This window comes from Lipophrys pholis (assembly GCF_963383615.2).
Source record: "Lipophrys pholis genome assembly, chromosome: 7".
Lineage (NCBI taxonomy): Eukaryota > Metazoa > Chordata > Actinopteri > Blenniiformes > Blenniidae > Lipophrys > Lipophrys pholis.
The window spans coordinates 31,838,619-31,864,450 of NC_137638.1; the positions used below are offsets into that span (position 1 = coordinate 31,838,619).

The 25,832-nt window shown below is 43.5% G+C and overlaps 2 protein-coding genes across 5 annotated transcripts in view; one reads left to right on the plus strand and one right to left on the minus strand.

Moving 5' to 3' along the window:
* Window positions 1–6,932, minus strand: part of mrpl1 (mitochondrial ribosomal protein L1) — a 25,564-nt gene extending 18,632 nt beyond the window's left edge. Inside the window, exons 1-4 of one of the 4 annotated variants that reach the window (XM_080466872.1) lie at window positions 6,577–6,932; window positions 5,955–6,022; window positions 5,180–5,273; window positions 909–1,176 (exon numbers count right to left, since the gene is read on the minus strand). In XM_080466872.1, the coding sequence (XP_080322998.1) occupies window positions 909–1,176; window positions 5,180–5,273; window positions 5,955–6,022; window positions 6,577–6,719 (573 nt within the window). In that variant the 5' untranslated portion in view covers window positions 6,720–6,932. Of the gene's footprint in view, window positions 1–908; window positions 1,177–5,179; window positions 5,351–5,954; window positions 6,023–6,576 lie in introns of all 4 variants that reach the window. The other 3 variants (XM_080466870.1, XM_080466871.1, XM_080466873.1) reach the window with 3 other exon arrangements.
* Window positions 6,540–25,695, plus strand: cnot6l (CCR4-NOT transcription complex, subunit 6-like). The gene is made up of 12 exons (XM_080466869.1): window positions 6,540–6,647; window positions 12,186–12,307; window positions 13,169–13,355; window positions 15,125–15,210; window positions 15,326–15,415; window positions 15,572–15,640; window positions 16,623–16,780; window positions 20,079–20,233; window positions 20,341–20,492; window positions 20,853–21,080; window positions 21,218–21,420; window positions 22,756–25,695. Exons 2-12 carry the CDS (start codon window positions 12,196–12,198, stop codon window positions 22,975–22,977), a joined length of 1,662 nt encoding a protein of 553 aa, XP_080322995.1. The 5' UTR covers window positions 6,540–6,647; window positions 12,186–12,195; the 3' UTR covers window positions 22,978–25,695.
* The last annotated feature ends 137 nt before the right edge of the window (window positions 25,696–25,832 follow it).

The window sequence follows — 25,832 nt, forward strand, 5'->3', positions numbered from 1 at the left end:
GCCAGGTCTTACAGCAACGACCAGACCTCAGCTACTGTTGCACGACTGCTTACACCAGGGGCTGCACAATATTTTTCAGCTTATTTTTCATAAAAAGTGATGAAAAAAATCTAAAGTCTGGGTCTCATAATTGTACTTACTACTGTGTAAATTCATATGTACAACATGTTTTATCTCAGCTGACGATAAACTAAAATAAAACTACTGACTCCTGAGCCAGTCCTCCATTCTGAGGTTGAAGGTTCGATGCCCATATGTCCACACTATCAGGTGAACCTGTGAGATGTGAGGATACTGTAGAGAATCGTGATAAAAACACTTATGTATATGATGTCTTTGTGCTTTTAAATTTTCACTCTGAAATAACAGTGCTCTTTTGCTTGCCCCTAATTCAGAAAAGCTGTGAAATAATGAAAGCAGTTGATTGATTAAAATGTTTTAAGAAATATCCCACGCAACTTTAGTTGAATTAACGACATAGCATGCACCCCATAGTGGGTGTCTCACATGGTCGAAGAAAGCACTTTTAGACAGTTAAAGAAATATAAAGGCGCTATAAAAAAAAAAGTCTACTGACATGGAGAGAATATAACCGTAAGCCGAGAGCTATCTGTGTTCTCTGTCCAACAGCACTTTAAAATGCATCAATACTGCAGCTTTAAATGGCATCAGTGGACAATTACCTCCTCCCTGTCTTATCGCTGGTGTTCAAATCCTGATCTTGAAGACACTAATCTAATGAACTGCACATCGATTTGTTTAAATAGGTCCACAGTGACGCTTCAATCATTTGTGGCCCTTCAGACAGGAACGAATGATTGAAATCAAACTGACAATGCCCCCGTTAACTTCAAACCCCATTTCAATTGGATTTACTCAGAACAGGCAGTTAATACTTGTGCTTTTACCTTTTTCTCCAGTTTCATATCCAGCTTCAGATCAATGAAAACAGGCTGGTCAAGAGGAGTGAAGTCCAGCCCCTGAAACGTCTTCAGCAGGTTGATGGCGTCTGCAGCACTGTGGGTGGTTCTAGGGTAGAACCTGCTGACGTACACGTCATCCACGGGCACCCAGGCACTCTTTCCAAAAGGTTTATGCCTGTCTATGTCGTCGATCACCCTCTTTTCTTTCTTTGTCTCCTTCTCTGCTTCCTCTTTGGTGCTCTTCTTTTTCGCCCTGTTAAAATAAGAAATGTTTTAGTCAGATTACAGCCGGATTAATACACCTCACCATTTTTCTTAGGAAGTATATTCTAAAAAGTATGTTGGGCTTAAGATTCAATTGAACCCCTCCAAGCAGTTTCTGTGACAGAGGAGAAACACCAGGACAATGAACAGGCCATAAAACAGCAGGGAAGAGGCCAAGGACCTCAGGAAGTCTCCAACCCCCCCCCCCCAGGTTGGCAACCAATGAAAATGGTCAAACCCGACCCAAACACCACAGGGGTCCGAAATTCAACTTGGTGAGACTCCTTTCCAACCATCTGCTCCTGGCTTCTCTTCCAGCCACCGAGAGGGACACACGTCTCTGCTGCCTCTGGACGGTAAAGAGAGCACCAAGTAGGTCCAAGGGACAGAACCAATGTCAGCCCGCTGGACGAGCAGGACACAGTTTGGACTACTACTTCTCTTTTCCTTTATTTGGGGGGATTCTGGAGACACAGGCCTGCGTCCCCCCTGCGTCCCCCCCGACACTTTCAACTGCCTCGCTGTCCACTCCTGCAGCTGAAGCCAGGACTCTGAATTTAGGACGCTGAATTCGGACCCAGTAACAACCAGTTACCGCTGCCTCACAGAACCGCACAGCACCACGGACAGTGCTGTCCAGCACAGTGCCACGGATTGTGAGAGCTTTTGTCTGGGCAGAAAGTGTTGGACTGGCGTGAAGCTAACATGCAATGTGTTTCAATGTGCCTCTGGGAAAGCCGTCGCGGCCCATATGTTTGTGTACGCGCGTTCACGCGCACCAGCCAAGTCCGGGACTCTGGCTTTTCACCTCAGAACCAGAGGTCCAAGTGACCTCCAGGCCTACTGGGAGGTCTGTGTGGAGAACCGGGTTGCAAGAATCGAATCTCGCCAGAATTCTCTGTCTTTCTCTTCCCCCCCCCCCCCCTTTTACTAACCCGAGCCCCCCCTGCGCTCAAGTTATCTGATCAGATAAGCTCACAGACACACACAGCCACAGTTAGCAAACAAATGTTATCTGTAGCTGCTACCCCACATCTGCCTCGATCACCAGAGTTCTAACTGCATGTCCCGACATCCACTAAGAACTCCGGCGCTCAGAACCGGGCCAACAGAACCGCCCGTTCGTTATGCCCTCGGTAGACTACTACGCTCGTTACTGGGCGCCATAGTCAGGTGTGAGTTGTGTACTCGAGCCGATAATTTGCTATATTTTGGCAAAAAAGATGAATTTAAGCAAAATTAGACGGTGACAAGTAGCGATGGTCATTATTAGGCCTGGGCGATAAACCGAAAATTTACCGATACCGAAATTTACGAACATTACCAACGTCATTTTGCACATTTCGGTATATACTGTGTTTAAGGGGCTGTCCACACAAGCAAGCCGGTTAAACTAAATGAGCTGTTTTTGACCCATCATCCAGAAGAGGCGGTGTTTTAGAAACCAGAAAAATTGGGTTTTTCAAGATGGTCCCAAGAGTGGGTAAATTCTAAAACCCTGGCTCGTGCCGTCCAACACCCCGGGGTGTGGCCGGCAATGACGATCATCTGTGGAAAAAAGATGACGTAATCGACCCCCTCCTCCCCCCACCACGGTCCACAACGTCACCTAATAACCACAACAATCACGGACTACAAGCTCCGGAGCTGCAGAAGGTACTGACGACGGTCGCAGCAGGAGGAGCGGAGCCATAGACCTATAAAACTAGAGTTATATATAGTGGTTTATGAGCAGGTGTCTACTTCTAAATGTGTAAGTGGGCTGTCTTCTTCTGCGTTTTTGGTGTGCTTGGTGTGTCACAGCACCCCAAAAGGCCTGGCATGTGTACTACATGCCCTGAAGTTTACAAGGGATGCAACTTGTTTCTCTCGTTATAGAGAACCTGATTACTTGACAGCTTGAATGTGGCCATTTTCCAGTAAGCTCTTTGTAATATCCATATTTAAAATTTGTTCTAAAGAGATTGTATTTTTAATACTTTGTGTTTGCAGGAAGTTGAAGTTATTTTATACTTGTAAATGTATTCAGTAATTCTCATTTCAAGTAATCTGTGCTTATCAGCTTTTCAATAAATCTTAAAAGTACTTAATTTGTATTTTCAGACAGTGTAGTTTTACAGTCCTTTAAAGTGGCAATAAATAGGTCCAGGGGAGTCATACTATCATAACTGCCATATCTGGCAGCCAAACATTTTTTTGCGCAGGAGGCGCAGTGGAGGAGTTATCCTCCACTTATCGGTATCTAGGTGAACTGCTCAATATATCGTGATATTGATTTGAGGCCATATCGCCCAGCCCTAGTCATTATACGCATATTCTAGAAGCTTTGAGCAACACTTCATCTATTTTTTTCAGCCATCTTTTCTGAAAATTGACCGTCCAAATGACTGCTGGCTGCCTAAATCCATGTTCACTCCCCACTTTCTACTCACTCCTCTTGCGTGCTGGAGCAGCCACTGAACAGGTGGAGCAGCCACTAGGGGACATGCCCAATTATAAATCAATAAATAAATACACAGAACTGCATTACAACTGGGAATCGAACCCCGGCCTCCCACATGGTAGGCAAAAAGTTTACCACTGCACTCCAAGTGCGTCATAAGTGACAAAGAATATTGTGTCACAAGGCTTCGTCATCACATCACTCAATTTCATCTTGGAGACAAAACTTTGGGGCCAAATTAAATTTGCTCTTCATTGAAGGCAAGGCAAGGCAAACTTATTTATAGAGCACCATTCAAACACAAGGCAATTCACAGTGCTTTACAAATAAATTAAAGAAATACAGAAAAACTTTACAAAGACATAATATATTAATAAAAAATACAGTAAAGCTTTGAAGGTAAGATATTATTAAGATTAGTTTACTAAGTAGGTAAAATCTATTGTTTATTCTACCGCATGTGCATCTAGGAATGTTTTAAGTCCTGATTTAAAAGGAGTGAGTGTGTCAGCAGTCTTCAGGAAGTTTGTTCCACAGGTGGGGAGGTAGGAACTAAAAGCTGCTTCACCTTGTTTCTTCTGACTGTAGGAACAGTGAGTCAACCTCTTCCTGATGACCTCAGAGGTCTGGAGCTTTGATCTTCTACAAGTCAGTCAGATGATTTAGGCCGAGACCATTCAAAGCTTTCTAGAGCAGAAGGACCATTCTGAGGTCCTTTGATACACAGGCAGCCAATGGAGAGGGTGGAGCAGGGAGGATGAGCTCCACCCTCAGTGTGATGGTGTAATGAGCTCCACCCTCAGGGTGTTGGAGAGGACTCTGATTGCAGCATTCTGGATGAGCTGCAGCTGTCTGAACGATTTTTTTACTGAGGCCTGTAAAAGAACTTGAAGTGAGAGAGAGGGGCGGTGGCTCTTTTCCAACCCATCTCTCCCTCTGACCCGGCCAGAATAGACCAGCAACACTCCTCGGAGGAAACCCACAGGCAGAAACATTTATCTCCTATTCACTTTCTCAGAAGTTCTTTTTTTCCCTCATCTTGTTCATTGTTTAGTTTTGACTTGCCGATTGTGCCGAGAGGGGAATCTCAGGGGCAGAGTTTATGAACTATGATTTGAATATTTAAATGGAGGCCTTGATAGGAGGAGTCAGGTACTCCAACATGAGTGCTCAATTCCACGTTGATCGAGATGTACAAAGGAAATGTGCGAGGATTCATGTGTACTCTCAGTACATGGAATTTTTTCACCAAACGGGGTGTGTTCTGGCATCCAAACACTTGATGTTTGGTCTCATGTGACGACACTTCTTGAGCAGTGAAGTGTTGCATGGTGAGCATTCATACAGGCTGAAGCAGTTCACCACATTACCTCTTGCTTGTATAAAATTGTGATGTGTTCAATGCTTATGAAGTCTGTCTCCAAAACGGTCACAACTCTGCAGACGTTGGTAACAAATTTAAGTACAAGTTTCAAGCACAATTTGGCAAAACACAAGCGAGTCACAACTTTAATGCCATTTTCACTTATTTCTTGATCTGCAAACTCACTTGACAGCTGCAAAGTCCCGGGTGGGCAGAATCCTCTGAGCCAGCGGTGAAACAACACCAGCACGCAGGAGCTGCCTCTGACATCCTGACAACCCTGGAGAGCAGGTCCACAAGATGAAGCTGAAGTTAGCGCAGTTAAGGGAAGAATAACTTGACCGTTTTCTGGACCATCTATTGATGTAAAAACATTGTAGACATTTTAAGTAACACATAATCTTGGCACAACAGCCAATATTGAACTTGTATAACCTTTGTTCCATTTGTGAAAATGCTTAAGAAGAGATATTGGTTCAATATTTGTTGGTGTGATCAAAGTTTATGCGTTACTTAAAACGGCACGTGATTGTATATTCCCCATATGAGAAAGACCAAATTACACTGAGCCCAACTATATACTAGTCAACGTTACAGGACACAAAAAAAACACACACATTTTAAGGCTAAATACGTTCATGCGTTCCGTTTTTGCACAACGTATTGTGAATCTGCAACAAAGTGATCAATCACAAAGAGGTCAATGTAATCAACACTGGCGACACATTGGCCAATCTGAAGAATAGCTGCATGCAGACAAACATATGTCAGGAGACCAAGACCAATAAGATAAATTAAATACTTCAGTTCCAGTTAGTCTGCTAACTAGTCCCAGTCTTCACCAAAAAATAAATGAGAAAACCCAACGAAGGAGTAAAGCAGATCCGTGTGGTGGAGTCTGCTGTTCTTCACAAAATCATCACGATAATAGAAATAAAGTGAATAGACTTTAAAATCTGACCTTTCCACACCTCCACTATGCAGGCTGCCATTGCCGGGAATCCGCGGGTCCGTCCAGAAACAACAGCCCTGATTAAATAGTTCCGCCATCAAAACGTGACACACACACACACACACACACACACACACACACACACACACACACACACACACACACACACACACACACACACACACACAAAAAACTCATGCAGTATGTTTTATATATGTAAAACACACATATAAAACCAAATCAAACGAAAAATAACCCATAAAAGCTGAATAGCTCAATAAAATACTATGCTATGAAATAACTTAGAATAGAATAGAATAGAATATAATAGAATAGAATAACTTTATTAATCCAACAAGGAAATTCTCTGTATTCTGTCTATTCATTTTACAAAATTACCCTGAATTAAACCTCCATGTTCACCTTTGTATAAAATGAAAGCAGGTAAGATGTGTTGTAAATTCAGTACGATATGATTGTATTAATAGTTTAAACACGTCCTTCATCGATACAAGTGAATGGACTGAGGAGAGGTGGGTCCTCATCCAATATGGCGGCCGCGCTGTCACACGGGAGCGCGCTGCCTGGACGGGCACGAGCGGAAGCAGCATTTGTTGTTCAGGGTCTGTACCGGTTCAGGAGCTGTTCTGCATGTCTCCTCCACTTCACTGCACAAATCTCTTCTACTGCCCCCGGATGAAGGTAACGTCGAGGATCACTCACTTTCCATGTTCCGTCCACCTCTCCCAGGCGAGTCCGGCTCACATTCAACATTTTATACCCACGAGTTCTCCCCTCAGTCCGCCTCGCTGAACCCGGGTGGCGTGCGTCCAGCAGCCCCGAACCAAACAACCGGCGCCGGGGCTTCTGGGGCAAGAGGCGGCTCGGGTGTTCGTGTCGTGTCTGGGAGCGATTAAACAGCAGCCAGCTTCAGTGTGTGTGGACGTGTGGTGTCCGGGGGAACCACACCCTCCACCGACATGACGCGCCTGTCACCTCTCACATGAGAGCTATGTTTGGACACTCGCTTCTCAGCTGTCGGGGCGGCTTGTTTTTTCCATTTACCCCACTCTCACTTTGTAGAAAATACCCGTTACAGTCATGAGTTGCTGTCGTGTGTTTGATATCTGAACTGTGACTAAAAGAAGTGCTGTCTCCATATGGTGGTGACATGAACTGATGCCAGCAGGACATAGATCTGCCCCAGCAGGACACAGATCTGCCCCAGCAGGACATAGATCTGCCCTGGCCGCTGGAGCCACTTACTTGTGTGACCTCTCAGTGTGTAAACAGGTTATGTAAGTCTTCTCCAATCTGAGGAAGGCTGGAGCATGATTTGCTCATCCTGTTAGATGTTGATATGTACACTGCTCACAAAGCATTAATATACTCCCGTGCTTTTACTTGAACGTCCCAGTGCCAGGCACGGTCTGTCTGACACCAGGGCAGTTTGAATATTCTGTAACCCCAGCTCAAAACACATTCAAACAACCCTTTACCAGAAGACAGTCTCACATTGTTAGTTAAAGTAACTAATCCTCAATTAGTAGTACTCCTATACATATATTTAAAGCCAAGCATGTCTCCCTGACACCAGGAGAGGTCACAAGTAAAAACATTTGACAGCTGATTCTCACAATATCTTTCCACTACAGCTAATGAGAAAGGGTTAAGTTGTCAAACACATGTTCATGTATTTGTCTTTTACATTTTGTTAATACAAGCGCAATGTGCAGGTAGAATTTATTGGATTTTTTTATTTATTTTTTGTTGCAGCAGTTGCGTGATGGTTAAGTGGGCAGCAGTCTTAACTCAGAGCCAAAAGATTCCAGTTCAGTGCTTGAGGCATCCCTGGGGGAGGTTTGCATGTTCTCCCTGTGCCTGCAATGAGCTTTAACCACCAACAGTCCAAAGACTTTCAGGTTAATTAGGAACTATGCATTATTTGTCATTTCGATAAGAGTCCTGTAACGAGTCTGGAGTTGCTCCATGAAGCTAAATTCAATTCAATTCAATTGAATTTTATTTGTAAAGCGCTAAATCACATCAACAAACATCTCAAAGCCTCTTACAATGATAGAGAACAACAGAACCCAACTAAACCTTCCAGAGCAGCAGATGGAACAAGCAACAGTGGCCAGGAAAAACTCCCTCGCATGGAGAGAAGTTCATAAGAAGTCCCTCTTCAGGAAGAAAGGGTGGGGCGGACCCTAGACTCTGGAAGGGCGGCCATCCACCTTGACCGGTTGGGGGGAGAAGTACATGGGATAGGACAGGGAGAGAGAGGAATAGAAGAGGGAGAGAGAGAGGAACAGAAGAGGGAGAGAGAGAGGAATAGGAGAGGGAGAGAGAGAGGAATAGGAGAGGGAGAGAGAGAGTGGCAGACAGGCCAGATAAGTACAAATACTAAGAAAAGTCTATGATGAGCGTTGGTCTGATGATGAACCAATCTCAGTCTGGAGTTTAAGGGCCGTGCCGTTGCGGGGGGGTCCCGGTGCTGTGGTGGGGTCGGGTAGTAGGACCGTGGTAAGTCCACTCTGGGAGTCTTGGGTCTGATCCCCTGGATCCTGCTCCCCTCCTGTCAGTATCTGGTGGCTCCAGTAATGTTGTTACACAGAGAGAAAGAAAGAAAGACAAGAAACAGAACCTCCAAATGTAGAGTTACTCCCTTTAACGGGAGAGAGGAAATCCCCTCAGCAGTCTAGGCCTAGAGCAGCTCAACTTAGTGCTCCTATTTTATTCCTAATGAGAAGCTCTATCAAAGAGGAAGGTTTTTAGTCTCCTCTTAAATAAACTAATGGTGTCGGCCCTTCGGACCGAGGCTGCTAGTTGATTCCAGAGTAAAGGAGCCATATGGCTGAAACTCCTGCCTCCTCTTTTACTTTGAAGGACTTTAGGGATTACTAACAGTCCTGCATCCTCAGAGCCAAGGGCTCGTGGAGGGTGAGACACTTCTAGAAGTTTCTCCATATAGGACGGAGCCTGGTGATGAAGAGTTTTAGATGTGATCAGAAGGATCTTGAATTCTATTCTAGATTTGATGTGAAGCCAGTGTAAGGATGCTAAGACTGGGGAGATGTGCTCTCTTCTTCCAGTTCTGGTTAGTAAACCTGCAGCAGCGTTCTGCTCTAGCTGGAAGATCCTAACAGAGGAGTTTGGACATCCTGACATTAGGGAGTTACAATCATCTCATCTTCAAGTCACAAAGGCAGGAAGCATTTGTTCTGCATCTTTGAAGGACAAGAAGTTTCTCATTTTTGCAATATTCCTTAGATGGAAGAAGGCTGTCCTGGAGACATGTTTAACATGGGACATAAAGGACAGATCCTGATCAAAAATAACACCCAGGTTCCTAATATCACTGTTAGAGGTTAAGGTAATATTATCTAAGGTAATCAGACTATCTGAAAAGTAATCCCTGAGCTTTTTAGGACCTAGGATTAGAACCTCAGTCTTGGATGTGTTGAGCATTAAGAAGTTGATAGACATCCAGGACTTAACGTCCCTGAGGCAGGACTCTAGTTTAACAAGTTGGTCGGCCTGATTGGCTTTAACTGATAAATATAGCTGAGTATCATCTGCATAACAATGAAAGTTAATGTTGTGTTTCCTAATAATATTTCCGAGTGGTAACATATAGAGATTAAACAATATCGGTCCGAGGACGGAGCCTTGTGGTACTCCACACAGGACCCGTTCATGCATTGAAGATTTGTTATTTACATGAACAAATTGAAACCGGTCAGATAAATATGATTTAAACCAGTTTAAGGCTAAGTTTTTAATGCCGACGGCATCTTCTAATCTCCTTAAAAGTATATTATGATGGACAGTATCAAATGCGGCACTAAGGTCCAGAAGAAGTAAAACAGATAGAAGACCTCTATCTGAGGCCATTAGAAGGTCATTAGTAACTTTTAGCAGTGCAGTCTCTGTACTGTGGTTCATTCTGAAGCTGGACTGAAGGTCCTCTAACAGATTATTCTCCTGCAGATAATCATTGAGTTGTTTAGCGACTACTTTCTCCAGAACCTTTGACAGGAAAGGAAGGTTGGAGATGGGCCTGTAGTTTGAGAGAAGGCTTGTGTCTAAGTTTGGCTTCTTAATGAGAGGTTTAATAACTGCTAGTTTAAAGGATTGTGGCACATAACCATTGTTAGAGACTGGTTAATAATTGTGAGTATAGAATTATTGATTAGTGGCAGTGCCTCTTTCAGAATTCTAGTAGGAATTGGGTCCAACAGGCTAGTAGTTGGTTTAGCAGAAGAAATAAGGGAATTTAGTTGGACTAGTTGTATTTGCTGAAAGCATTCCAGATGACTGTTAGGTTTAACCAGTTCCTCTGTTATGGGGCTAACGGACGGTAGGGTTTGATGGATGTTATCCCTAAGCATTGTAATTTTATTTTGAAAGAACTTCATGAAGTCCTCACTACATATATTGTTAGGAATGGTGGGCTCGACGCTATTTTGGTTCTTGGTCAGTTTGGCTACAGTACTGAAAAGAAACCGAGGGTTGTTTTTGTTTTGCTCTATTAAGGATGAGTAGTAATTAGTTCTACTTCTACTCAGAGCTTTCTTATTAGTTTTGAAGCTATCCTTCCACGCTATATAATCTAGCTCTGTTTTTGTTGAACGCCAAGTTCTTTCTAATCTACGGGAGCGTTGTTTAAGCTGGCGGGTTGATGAGTTAAACCATGGGGAGGACTTTTCCTGTTTTTTCAGTTTCATTTTTTGAGGAGCTATGTCATCTAGCGTTGTTTTTAGCATATCTGTCAGACTGTTTGTTAGGTATTCAATGTCTGAGCTAGCAGCAGTATACGGGTCAGGAAGATTCACTACTGATTCTATAGCAGAGGGAATTCTTTTCTTGAATTTAGTTACTATGTTATCAGAGAGAGACCTGGTTAACACGGCTTTAACCGGAGGGTTAGAACTATTTAGAACAAAGTCAAAGGTTATTAAGAAGTGATCTGACAGGAAATCATAGTGAGGAGAGATGGTCAGATGCTCTATACTCAAACCATAAGTTAGAATAAGGTCTAGGGTGTGTAGATGTTTATGGGTAGGCCCGTCTACTACCTGAGAGAAACCTAGAGAGTCAAGTGTAGATTTAAAGCTGGCACTGAAACTATCATTTTCTAGGTCAACATGAACATTGAAGTCTCCTACCATGATAACCTTATCTTTAGTCAGGGCTAGATCTGACAAAAATTCAGAGAATTCAGTTAAAAAAGTTGAATATGTTAATAAACGTTTACATCTTATTTTACCTTAAAAATCAATATCGATTTACAATATCTGAGGATTAATTGATGTCAGTTAAAAATGTGGTTAATTGTTCATTTTCATTGCACAACCCCATAAAGAATGCAGACGAGCCCTCATTTAGAAAAATAAGGCAACCACGAGTTCTGTGTCAATGATTGTAAATAATTGATCAACAATGAACTGATGCCCTGTTTCCACGACAACGTTTCACGTGACAACACCTAATCCGTTACCAAAAGGAGTGAGTTTCCACTGCACCAGTAAACACACTGACAACGATGTAGTTAGTCTGCCGGGCCAGTGGAGGGCGCTGTTGCTTGATTTTGTAATGTTACCACACAGACGTGTGTGCAGAGAAGAAAACACTATAAAGGTGAAGAAAATGGAGAGAAGCCGACATTCTAGTGGACTGATGATGAATCAGATGCTATCAGGGAGAGTCTCAACTATTAAACTACTGATCTGGACCATCAAACTACAATACAACCGCCAGTCAAACCACTACGGGTCGGCCATGTTGGTTTACAACTGGATGAGCAGGGGGGGGGGGGGGATGAGCAGTAACAGGCTCCATAGCCTCCATCAGTCTCTGCAGGAGGGAGGGGGTGGGGGGGGAGGAGGGATGAGCAGTAACAGCCTCCATCAGTCTCTGCAGGAGGGAATAGCCACCGTTAAAGAATCTTTCCACCTTGGAAGCCGAGATAAAAAGCTCACAGATACAGTGGATCAGAACACCGGTGTCGTGGAAACAGAACCCCCAAAAGTGAAGAAAGTTTGTTGTCGTGGAAACGGGGCCTCATGCTGCAACAGCTTATCTCTGAGGTGTGAGCGCCTGTGAGCTGGATAGGTAAAAAGTGAAATTGATTATCATCTGGGTGATTTGTGGAACAGCCAGCAGGAATGCATGATGGGCATCATCACGCACCAATCCAGAAACAAATGAGTTCTTATGTCTTGCTTTGCTTTTCAGAGTAACAGGTATGCCAAAGGAAAAATATGATCCTCCAGATCCTCGCAGATGTTACACCATCATGTCGTCTGAGGAGGCTGCCAGCGGGAAGAAGTCTCATTGGGCCGAGCTCGAGATCTCTGGTCAGTCTCACCGAGTCCTGCAGCCGAGCCCAGACCTGAATCTGACAGCAGACAGAAGAGAAATATCCACACTTTACTTTTGTTACAACATCAGAACAATACGAGGAACATTTCATGTCCAGGTGACTGCCTGAAACCTCTGTTTTCCTCATTGTGCAAACAAACTGATATCCTGTAATCTGTGGCTGGAGGCACCATGTGAACTATATACAAGCTATTTATAAACTATGAAGTAAATGAGTTCATGTTAATGAGTTTATGTTTTTAAAAATGTTTGAAAACATTTAAAAGTTCTGTTGTCTGGAAAATATTATGAGATGCTATATATTTCTAAGTCATATGTTCTGTCCGTGAAAACAGCTACGAAACTTCTAAAATAAGTCATTTTAGATTATGTTGAAAATATTAAAGGTTACCCTGTTATTGCAATATTTACCACAATATAGACTTGTGTTGGTAATCTTGTAAGCCCAGTGGCTCAAAGACATCATATCTTTTCTAAATCTGCAGAAGCTGAAGGAATAGTGAACTGTGAAGTTGTCACACTCAAAATGTTCCCACAACCTACTCAGGGACTTCAAATGTATATCAGAGCTTTTCAGACACAAATGTATCCTGGCGTCAGCTCAAGGGGGCGGTCACTCATGGAGCCGTTTAGCTCACTCAGTGAAATAGAAAATGCTCTTTGCTGCTGTTGTTTCTGAAAATTAAATATAAATTCAAAATGAGCAACACTTGTTAAAGAGTGTGTGTGTGTGTGTGTGTGTGTGTGTGTGTGTGTGTGTGTGTGTGTGTGTGTGTGTGTGTGTGTGTGTGTGTGTGTGTGTGTGTGTGTGTGTGCGTGTGCGTGTGCGTGTGTAGGGCGGGTGAGGAGTCTGAGCAGCTCTCTATGGACCCTCACCCATCTGACAGCTCTGCATATCAATGACAACAATCTGAGCCGCCTCCCTCCAGACATCGCCAAGCTGCCCCACCTGGTCTACCTGAACCTATCGTCCAATAAGCTCCGCAGTCTGCCGGCCGAACTGGGCAACATGGTTTCTCTCAGGTATCCCGCCCATCCACCTCTCCTCTGCTCACAAGACATTCTAAAATGATACCAGGAGATTATTCAAGAAAAGTCAAAGGTTTTTACTCATTGAACATCTTCTCTTTCCTTGAGAAAGGTCAACAAGCCAAAAATTGATAAAGTGATGATTAAAATGCAGCAATGCAACATTTTAGAAAAGTGTGATCCTGCTGAGTCGACAGTAATTTCAGATGACAGGCAGACCTACACTCTGTTCCAGAAAGAGCTGAATGAAGCTTGGGGTCAGTCACCATGGTAACAGACTCTGTGAACAGAACCTGCTGGCTGGCAGGTTTAGTAGAGGAAACCCTGAGTTCTACTGGCTCCTCCCACCTGAAGCAGCTGCTAGAAATGGATTGTCCTTATTTCCAAAACCGATCGAAATGGAGGCAGAAATCATTTGAGATAACTTGTCACCAGAGAGTCTTCTGGCCTAGATTATACGTTGTTTTTTTTTTTGGACTGTATTAATTCCCCCGTGGGGATAATCCCTTTCTGGACTGACCCCGTGCCTCACATCAGAGCTCGTTTCATCCACAGCATTATGTTTTGTTGCCAAATAGTAGTTTTCTTTAAAATATTGGTCAAGCAACAATGTGTAGAGCGGTTAGTAAATAAGTCACTGGGGTGGGGGGTTATATAAATAAAGGAAGGTCTGTGTGTGTGTAGTATTTTATTATTTATTGAGTATTGATGTACACATCATCACGTTTTAAAAGACTCTAAACACTCTAAAGACTTTAAAACACTTTAATAAAAATGTCTAAACACTGTTAAGCTCTTCAGTTGGATATTAACAGAGTTCAAACAATATTTTGTTACTGGTTTAAATTACTACTTGAAGTAGCTACTGAATTCTTTCTTTTCATTTAAAAGCGTACATCAATTTAAATACTAAAATTAAAATCAAACTGAGGTACAATCAGACCATATATACAGACAAGCCTTTTCATTCTGAAAGATGGTTTTATATTTCATTGTGAGCTGCTTCCAAGTGGCCTTCCTCCTGTTGGGTTGCACCTCAATGAAATTCTGATTTTACACCTATTTATTATTTGTACCTGTCTGCTGCCATCTTAAGTTGAATGTTAAGTCAATGGAATAGATCATTCAAACTGATGAACAAAATGATGAAGCTGTTTACTGTGGTTGTTCTGGCGCTTAACTCAAGGTTCACATACTGAGAGTTGATTGAACTAATTCCCATCAGCTGTTCTGGAACCGAAACTCTGAATTTCACATCTCAGGCCACGTGTACACGTACCCAGGTTTTTTTTTTAAAACTGGTATTTCTTTGTGTTTGGGCCACAAATTTACACATAAACCAGCTACGACTCACCACAAACGATAATTCCTGAAAACTCCGGCCACAGTGAAGATCTGGATCAACTTTGTGTCTCCGGTTGCATCTGAAGGTGGAGGCGGAGGTTTACTTCACAATTCATGAAGTCGTTTTCTTTTTTCCAGGATTCTGATTGGCTACCAGGGCTTCTTGCTTGTCGTTACACTGCCCCCTACAGGTCTGGCTGCTCATAGCAGCTCTGAACCAGGTGGAGATGCGGTCCATGTGAATGAAGATTTTTTCTTAAACGTAGAGGGGGAAATATCAGCTTTTTAAAAAACCTGGGTACGTGTACACGTGGCCTGAAAGTCATTTGACTCAAGAGTTCAGGGAAAGACTCCGAGATTGTTGAACCTCCTTTCTGGAATAAATCCCCTTGGTAATATAAGATGTTCTCTTTTTGCAGGGAACTGCTCTTAAACAACAATCTTTTACGAGTTCTGCCTTACGAACTTGGGAGACTTTTCCAGTTACAAACTCTGGGGCTAAAAGGTGAGACTTCTTTTTAGCAAAAAGTCTGTCTGATGATTTGTCCCCCCCCCCCCCCCCCCCCCCCACACACACACACACACACTTGCTCCTGAGTCATACGCTGTCTGTGTTGTAGGAAATCCTTTGTCCCAGGACATCCTCAATCTGTACCAGGAGCCAGACGGAACCAGAAAGCTTTTGAACTACATGCTGGACAATCTAGCAGGTTAGTGGTGCAGCTGCCTCACTTTACCACCCGGATGTTTATTGGAGTTTGTTTATGTTTAATGGTCATTTTATTGTCCAACTGACCACAGACACATCCCAGTATTTCTCCGTGTCAGTCAGTGCAGATCTCTAAAACCTCCTGATCTGTTTCCAGTGCACCCAGAGCAGCTGCCCCAAAGACCCTGGATCACTCTGAAAGAACGAGACCAAGTGATCCCCACAGGTTGGTTTATGGGGGGCTGGGATGTTAAACCTCCAGTCACATGTGGAAGCAGCCACAACAGTGGATTTAACAGGCCTGTCACCGGTACACATTATGGCTCAGTTCAGCAGTCTTCCTCACCTCCAGGGAGCTCAGGAAGACGTTCCAACACATCGGCCATATTCACAAACATGTCACCAGACTAGAAATACTGGAACACTGTCCACTGAAAGCTGTACCAGGTGGTCGGGGATAAACGTGTCCATACCTTAAAGGAAATAACCTGAAGGTGAAGCCTGAGTGGAACCGTTGTTTAACTCAGAACACACACACACACGCACGCACACGTGCGAACACAAGCAGTCTCCTCACCCCGCACACCTGACCTGCCCCCTTCTCCACTCTCAGCCAATCACAAGCCAACTTGCCCTCATGGTGCGTTAAAGTACCATAAAATAATAGGAACCAACAGAACATCGTCACTGAATCATTGCATCAAGAAAACAACTGCAGAGATATTACACTATTTGTGTAGTTTTCCTAAGTAAAAAGATATATTGCCAGGAAGCCCGCCCCCAACACACACACACACACACACACACACACACACACACACACACACACACACACACACACACACACACAACAAAAGCTGGACTTTGGTGCAAAACCAGTAAGTGGGGGAGAGTTGAAGAGTGTTGGTGTAGTCAGCTCCTGAAAGTAACTTTAAAAAGTAACTGGTAATCTAATTAGTTACTTTTAAAAGCAAGTAATCAGATTACTTTTTCAGGGTAACTGGCAACACTGACTATGAAGCAGATAGCATATATATCTATATATACAGTATATATGTGTATATGTATATAACATTAGATATCTCAAATCAATCTGTCTGAATATAACACATGTTAACATTGATTGAATGTTACAGCTTCAGAAAAAGGTGAAACTCAGATTCCCACTTCCTGTCTGTCTCTCCTTCTGTTGTGTGGTCGCCCTGCAGAAGTGTTCACGGTCATGTGCTACAATGTGCTGTGTGACAAGTACGCCACACGGCAGCTCTACGGCTACTGTCCATCCTGGGCCCTCAACTGGGAGTACCGCAAGAAAGGCATAATGGAGGAAATCACCCACTGGGACGCTGACATCATTAGTCTGCAGGTTTGTGTTTGAGGACTGGACTTTAATCTCCACAGAAAAATACAGAAATGACTCTGTATGTAATCCTAATTACATCCACCATGCTCCTTCTTAAGGCTGATTCCTCCTCCATAAGAAGAAGAAAATTTGGCAGTGCGGGATCCTGTAGAACAAAATGACGTCATTTCCTTCTTCCACCTTCTGGCCGAACAAATTAGTTTCAGCTGTTCCAACCGTCCTGGCTGAACTGTGTAGGAGCTGCTCTGCCGGAACTTCTGCACTGCCGTGTGCTGCCATGTGTGTTCCAGCTCTCTAATGACTATCAGTCATATTTTAATCATATTTAGCTTGTAACATCGCTACTGTCTGAGCCCCGCAGCTCGTTAAAATGTAGGAGTGCAGGCTTACGTGATGCACCTGAACGCATCACTAACAGCTGTCAGCTTTAGTTAAAACCAGACCAACATGGCGCTCAGACAGAAACTCTCTTTTATTACTGGAACAGTTCAGAGGAATGTATTTCTGAAAGCACTAGCGGACAGAAATAAACTGTGTAGTTGAAAAGTTAAAACGCTGCTTCACTGCTGTGAGGGGGCGTGGCCTATTCGCAGGGGCGTGGCCTGAGAGTTCGACAGCTTCTTATCAGAGTAACAGTCGTGCTGAAAAAGCTTTTTTTCAGCAGCTGGCTGACGTCACTGCTGAATTTTCTTCTTGTTCTTATGGCTTCAGAAAGGGAGAATGAAGGAGCCTTTACATTACAATTAACTGGGTTAGGTTTTGAACAAAGCTCTTTGTTCCTAAGGAACGATTCATGCTCTAGGTGTGCGAACAGCTACCCCACTGTGGCTGCTCACCTGTGCAGGTAGAACCTGTCCTCTCCCATAATCCGCCGTATCTATGAGTGAAATTTCAGGTCTCTTTGATTGGCCCCCAGGAGGAGTTCATCACAAAATTTTCACAGTTAATGCCATATGGCGGACTTCCTGTTGCGTTTATCATATGGGTGTTGGTGACATTTTTGTGTGTCCTGATGTGCTTCTTTTCCTGACTCAAGGATGATATCACAAGTATGGGGCCATGTCACATGAAAATGTAATTCCTTAAACTTCCTCTTACTGGTGGTACTGGTGGTACTATTACTATTTGAAAATGTATGAGGGTGGATGTCTTCAGACTGGGCCAGGCGTCCTGCATACGAAGTTTAGGGTCGATTGGAACATTTACAGCTGAGATACAAACACATCAATTTTCCTGGTGAAATATCAAAACTGGCTGAGCTGCCACTTGATGAAGTCACCGATTTTTTCATGACTCATCATGAACGTGTCAAGACCCAGGTCACCACAATTGAGGTTAATATGGGCAAAAACATTTATATTGCTTCTACCACAAGGTGGCACTATGACTGTGAATGGACATTGGCATATGGATGTGATCAGGTCAGGACTGTGATGAAACATGTAAAGTTTTAGGCAGATTGCATCTGGAGTAGAGTTACACATCACTTCCTGTTTCATGGCGAACCATCAGATCTTCAGCAGGCCACCATGGCCATGCCCTTTGACTTTTCAGTAACTCTTCATCAGTTGTATATACTGGTCAAATATGAGGCCTGCAGAAGTTGCCGCCTGTGAGTAAGTAACTCCTTACACATGCAGTCGATGCCCATTATAGATGTTACAAATGTGTAAAATTGGACACATGCAAGAAATATATAATTTTCGCCACTTCTGATGTGTGTGCAAAGTTTTATGCATGTTTAGGCCGTAAAAATGCTGCGGTACTGCTTGGAACTGTAGTGTTGTTATATGGAATCTGGGTGTTTGCGCAATATTTGATGGTGAAGACAAAAGATAATGCTCTGAAAATACCCTTTGTAATGAAGAGATAAAGAAATGAGCAGTCTTTTATTAATGACTTGGACATACAGTGGGGCAAAAAAGTATTTAGTCAGCCACCATTGTGCAAGTTCTCCCACTTAAAAAGATGAGAGGCCTGTCATTTTCATCATAGGTACACTTCAACTATGAGAGACAGAATGGGGGGAAAGAATTCAGGAAATCAGGTTGTAGGATTTATTAATTAAATAATTGGTAAATTACATGGTAAAATAAGTATTTGGTCACCTACAAACAAGCAGGATTTCTGGCTCTCACAGACCCGTAACTTCCTCTTTAAGAGGCTCCTCTGTCCTCTACTCATTACCTGTGTTAATGGCACCTGTTTGAACTGGTTATCAGTATAAAAGACACCTGTCCACAACCTCAAACAGTCCCACTCCAAACGCCACTATGACCAAGACCAAAGAGCCATCCAAGGACACCAGAAACCAAATTGTAGCCCTGCACCAGGCTGGGATCCTGAATCTGCAATAGGTAAGCAGCTTGGTGTGAAGAAATCAACTGTGGGAGCAATTATTAGAATTTTCTAATAATTGCTCCCACAGTTGATTTCTTCACACCAAGACATACAAGACCAAGACATACAAGACCACTGATAATCTCCCTCGATCTGGGGCTCCACGCAAAAGGACCAGGATGACTGATCCGTGGAAAGGAAAGAAGGAATGGGGACGTGTATCGTGAGATTCTGAGTGAAAACCTCCTTCCATCAGGAAGGGCTGAAGAAGAACCGTGGCTGGTTCTTCCAGCATGACAATGATCTCAAACACACCGCCGGGGCAACGAGGGAGGGGCTTCAGAAGAAGCATTTCCAGGTCCTGGAGTGGACCTACCAGTCTCCAGGTCTCAACCCTATAGAAGATCTGTGGGGGGAGTTGAAAGTCCGTGTTGCCCAGCATCAGGAACAGAACCTCCCGGCTCTAGAGGAGATCTGCCTGGAGGACTGGACCAAGGTACCAGAAAACGTTTGGCATCTGTCATTGCCCACAAAGGGTATATAACGAAGTATTGAGATGAACTTTGGTGATTGACTAAATACTTATTTTCCACCATAATTTGCAAATAAATTCTTTAAAAATCAGACAATGTGATTTTCTGGATTATTTTTTCTCATTTTGTTTCTCTTGGTTGAGGTGTACCTATGATGAAACTTACAGGCCTCTCATCTTTTAAGTGGGACTACTTGCACAATTGGTGGCTGACTAAATACTTTTTTGCCCCACTGTACTTGGAACACATTTTTCAAAATGGGAAATGTACGACAGGAACATTTCGTAATGTGAAAACATTGAAAGGTGAAGCTAAAAAAGATATTAGAGGTTTTCCTTATATTTACCATGACACTTTGGTTACTGTTCACCTGCTTGTAAACCTGCACCTCCACCCATGTTTCATGAACTCATTGTGTGTGTGTGCAGGAGGTGGAGACAGAGCAGTACTACACCATGTTCCTGGAAACTCTGAAGCAGCGTGACTATGATGGCTACTTTTGTCCAAAGTCTCGTGCCAAACTGGTGTCCGAGCAGGAGAGGAAACACGTGGACGGCTGTGCGGTGTTCTTCAAGACCAAGAAGTCAGTTTCTTTTCATCTGTTACCAGAAGCAGCTTTGAAACTGTCCACAGTCCACTGAGGCCTTTCCCCTCTCTTTTCTCATTTCTACTGCTGTGTGGTCTGTGCAGGTTTACTCTGGTACAGAAACACACTGTGGAGTTCAATCAGGTTGCCATGGCCAACTCAGAGGGGTCAGAGGTCATGTTGAACAGAGTGATGACTAAAGACAATATTGGGGTTGCAGTTCTGCTGGAGATCAATAAGGACCTGTTCTCTGGTGGTAAGGATGAAAAAGTCTATTTAAAGTTCACTGCACAGAATGTGATTCAAGGTTCTTCGTGTTCAAAAGCACAACGAGGTTAAAAATAACCCCAGAGTAGAAAGCCAAGAGATTAACACCTTAATAAGAGTCTACTGGACAAAACATCCAAATAGTTTGCAGAAGGAACCTTGATACACAGCAAATGTGGAGTGTCATTAGTTCAGCATCATGCTGCTGTATCATGTTCACATCTGATTCAGTGAAGTTTGTCATGTCAGCCTGTCTGTCCACCAGCTGAAGCTCACTGAAAGTTGACTGATGACTCCCGGACCGTGATCTGTTTCCAGTGGGAAGTTCCATCCTTTCTTCTGTGTGCAGGCATGAAGACACCACAGGAGAGGCAACTGGTCCTGGTAGCCAACGCCCATATGCACTGGGACCCCGAGTACTCCGACGTGAAGCTAATCCAAACCATGATGTTCCTGTCGGAGCTGAAGAGCATCGCTGAAAGGGCCTCCGGCTCCATGGCAGCAGGAACACCAGCCTCTGATGTGTCCTCCATCCCAATCGTCCTGTGTGCTGACCTCAACTCGCTGCCTGACTCTGGTAGGGGGCCACATGTACTTTTCATTGTTGGAGACTTTCTTCCTTCACTGTGAGGAAATATCTTGGCTGAGTCGACTTGGGAGAATGGGAAACAGGCTTTTGTGTTTTCTTCTTTGTGTTGTCTTTATTTGATCCAGGTGTGGTGGAGTACCTGAGCAATGGAGGAGTGGCTGAGAACCACAAGGACTTCAAGGAGCTCCGCTACAATGAATGTTTGACCAACTTCAGCTGCAACGGCAAGAACGGCAACTCAGACGGGAGCATCACCCACAACTTCCAGCTGAAAAGCGCCTACGACAGCAATCTGATGCCTTACACCAACTACACCTACGACTTCAAGGTACAACCACGTTTTACACACTTTGTTGTTGTCATGGGAATGACTTAATGCCTGAAGTAAGGTCAGTACACATCAGTAATTGTAGAGCAGCATGTTCATTAATGATTAAGATAAAGAGGTCTGGTTTGAGGGATTAAAGTCAGGAATTAGTTTTAGTCCATCCAGCAAATGGAACTAAAACAAGACGAATACCGTATATCTCTCTGAGCTGGAAGGCCATGGCTAGGTTGGTATAGTGGACTGATTGCCCCTGGGAAGAAGAAGTGGTGTGTGAATGGTTGGAAGACACTGACCATACATACAGAGCATTTTACATGAAGTCTGTTTCCCATTGGTACTAAAGCTGACTTCCCGGTCAGTATTTGGGCAGCAGCTGTTGCAAATGTATCGTCCAGGGTGATTCAACTTTTGAAATAAACATACCATTAAAGACTGAATGATAGTTCTATACACTGTCCAATCATAGACTCTCCACAACAGATTATATTTTTAATTCATATCTGTCGTGGAAGTTCCGTTGCTTCCCCGGTAATGCACAGTTTCAGGAGGATGACTGAAGAACAGACATTTACTTGATGAAAGTGTGTGTATTCAGACAAACAGCTGGAGACCTCCTGACAGTCATGCAGACACAGCCTCATAACAAACACATAACAAACAGATAACAGACTGCCCCGTTCCTCCTCGAGCCCTTCCTTAAGTCCCCTCTCTCCCGAGAACGCCTGATCCACACATGACCAAGGCCTTGAAAAGACATTGGCTTACCTATCTTGGTGACATTTGTTCCCGTCGTTCAGCGAGACAATACATCAACTCCTCTGGAGTCAGAGGCGTCGGCCAATCACAAGGAAAGAATAACAGCAGGTCATAATACACTGGGCAGAGGACATACTGACCGAGGAGACCTGAGGCCAGCTGTGAATACTTCAGTCAACGTAGTGCAAAGATGTCTCAGTGTAAAACAGTACAAAGGTCTTAATATTTTCGATACAATATCGTGATTGCTATACTTCATTCTGGCATATCATGTAACTTCTCTGTAAAACCTGAGGAGTTAGTTGCACTCAAACTGTTTCAGATGTAGTAAAGTACATTGTTTAGTCACCTATCAGCATAAACTCCTCCCCCCTTTGGCACACTCTGAAACACACACTGGATATTGCATATTGGTGAGGACAAACCTGCTGAATGGACAGTTATTAGTTCCGATCCTCAGTGGCTCCTGTTGGTGGATCAGCTCCGTGGTTCTCCCCTCCAGCTTCAGTCCCTCCTGGAGTTTGGCTGCTTGCAGGTTCTCCTGCTGTAAAGTCTCATGCTGTGTCTTTGTGCCTGCAGGGTGTGATCGACTACATCTTCTTCTCCAAGACCCACATGACGGTCCTGGGACTCCTGGGCCCTCTGGACAACCAGTGGCTCCGAGACAACAACATCACCGGCTGCCCCCACCCACACATCCCCTCTGACCACTTCTCCCTGCTGGCTCAGCTGGAGCTCCACCCCCCCCTGTCCCACCCACTGAACCCGCTCAATGGGCTGCACCTGCCTGTTCACAGGTAGCTCGGCCTGCTGCCTCCAGGACCCTGTACAGTTCACCCACCATGTCCAGACACACCTGCCCAAAAGGAGTGAAGTATTCGCCCTGTCTGCTGCTCATTTAGGTTTTTGCACATTGTGTCATTTTTTTTTTTTTTCATTTTCTTTCCTCCCCTTTAAAAGACTTTAAACCAAATGTAGGACTTGGGAAAATGTTGCTTGCAGTAATTCCCTTGTGTTCCTCTTTGCCTTCAATACGACCACGGCTGCTTGGAGCTCTGTTCCTACAACAGACTCGCTCCGCTCCAGGCCCACCTTGTGTTTCTTTCCTCACGTCACTGCTGGGAAATGTTTTGAAAGTAGCGACACTAATGGAGGTGGTGTTGAATTCAGTCTGTAGAGCTACAACGTGTTTTCACTCCCAAATTCACCAGCGAGTGAGTCACACTACGAACCGGAGTCACACTTCTGAATCAGAATGTCAGAGGCTGTCAAAGGTTCGTTTACATCCATATTTTTTCTAAAGACAGATTTTTACTTCAAAGAGTGTGATTTCTAATGATGATGCATTTTTTAAACATTTAAGTATGAAATCATCTGTTTTGGTCACATGTCAGAGCTGAGAAGATCCCTGCGTTGTTTGGAGGGGTGCAGAGTGGTTTACTGGTACACGTTTTGATGTGGATCGTATTTGAACATGGTTATCGGGGATGTTGTTTGCTGCAGCTTTTAAAAAGAAAGCAAATGTCAGACTGAAAGCTAACGGAGCTGCTAACAGAGCTGCTAACAGAGCTGCATGAATGTTACTGAGGATTCTTCTTCTATATTCCAGCTCTGACTTCTTTTAAAAGTCTAAATATCAGACATGTGAAGGCAGGACATTGAGCTCAGCACTGCAGTGGAAGAGAGTTTTGTGTTTTCTGTCCAACGTGGACACATGGACACAAATGATCCACATTATTTATGGCCTGCTCTTGAATTAGATTGGACAGAAGGTACAAACTGTGTCATTGATGAGCAGTATCAGCACTTTTTCACATTCTTATCGAGTCACCAAAGAATTCTACCCAAACAAGTAACAGACTGTTTATCAATATTTCCCAGATCAATGAAATTCCTTTCTCCCACAAAGCTCACTATGAGATTAGTTTGAGGAGCCTAATGATGGAGATACTCTAAACTGTGTTATTGTGTCAGACGATGAGATGAACAGCCTTTGGTGGAGCTTGTAACTCAGGGCAGTACTGAGCATCCAGCAGTTCAACCAAACAGGAAGCAACTCTTCTAAAACCCTCCTGGAGAAGCACAGCTAACATGACCGGACACACATGTTGGGATTCCAGGCTCGTGTCTTTGTGCATTTTTGATAAAACTGCTGATGCACTTTGACTCCTCCACCAAACGACTAGCAATGCAAGTTTTTCAGTCAGAGGTTTTGCTTAATCTAATTTGAAGAGTGTCCAGGCAGATTTTCAGAAAGGCTGAACTCTGATTGAATGTGGGCCTGATTGGAAGCAGAGGGAGGACTGGCTGATGACTGAACTGAACCTCCAGGTCAAAGGTTAAAGGAATGTATTTTCTTACAGAAAATAAACACTGTTTCCTTTCATAAATGAAATTGCTTAAAGCAGTGGCTCTGAAGAGGAGGAACGAAACACTCTGCTCTTTTGGTTTCCAGTGCAGCTGTTCAACCTCTCATCACTCAAGTGATCATATTTGGGAACTCTACATTTCTTCTAGTCTCTGAAAGCAACCCATCAGACTGGAACAGTAGCAGCTAATGTATAGATTGTAACAAGAGGACGAGCAACTCATTTTACTACAATTAATGGAAAATTGATCCTATTTGGAAACAGTTTTTATCTTTAAACTTCGATATAAATCTGGTAATGTTTGGTTTTACATTATATCACAGAGAGAAAAGTTTTTAACAAATAAAATTAGGTCTAAATGTTCTTGGTGTATTTCAATGAGTGCCCTGTAAAGAATGAATGAGTAACTAGTGGACATGTGTTCTATAAAGGAGCCACGGGTAGTAAAAGTTGCGGCTGCTGGTATAAACGCAGATGAGAAAATGTAGAAATGCCTCAAATTTGAACTCGGTGCAAAACAATGTGGTGAAACACAATCAGGTCGAAGTTTGAGAAGCAGTCTCACCTCCAGACAGGAGCTTCTTAAATATAGGGCCCATTTTCACCTGGGAGTGTCGGTCTGAGACCTCGTGAAGGGTCACTTGAATCCAAACCTTATTAGAAGAAAGCCACAGTTTGTGTCAGTATGCTGTCGTCTTGAGTCCTCAGCTTCATTCGATCTGAACTGAGCCGAGCCGACTGGCTGGAGTTGCTGTTTGGTTGAGCGTTCTGGTAGATACTTCACTCCTAAACTAACCTCACACTGTTTTCTGATTTTGTACACAAATGTACATGTTTGAGACCATCTTTCAGGATGCAGTGTCTTTCACATCTCTGAGGGATAATGAACTTTCCTACTAGTAATGAGGTGCAAGTTTTAATCACAAAACAAAAACCACGTGTTTGGTGTTGGACTCTGATCTTTACCGGTGCACTAAAGTAAGACCTCGCGTGTACTTCCCACCTCCAGCAGTCTACTCTTGTATAGACTCCACGATTGTTTTTCAATGACGGGCATTTTCTGTCTCTAACATACAATCACTCAAATGGTACTTTGTACAACTCAACAGGTTTTTGAGAGAAAAAAAAAAAAGATAAATGTTCAAGATTTAAAATGTGTCTTGATGGCTTCTCTTTCTGCTGTGGACACTCAAGTGTCATCTCAGAGCATTTCACAGTTGATCCTTCATCAGCATTCTTTCTCTTCTCCTCCTCTCCTAACACATAAAAACACAGTTTTTACTAGTT

Excerpts from the sequence above, each read along its gene's own strand:
- cnot6l (XM_080466869.1), top strand. The coding sequence starts at position 12,196 with ATGCCAAAGGAAAAATATGATCCTCCAGATCCTCGCAGATGTTACACC. Across the intron at positions 15,641-16,622 it reads AGACCAAGTGATCCCCACAG|AAGTGTTCACGGTCATGTGC; the intron begins GTTGGTTTATGG and ends GTCGCCCTGCAG. Across the intron at positions 20,234-20,340 it reads GTGTTCTTCAAGACCAAGAA|GTTTACTCTGGTACAGAAAC; the intron begins GTCAGTTTCTTT and ends TGGTCTGTGCAG.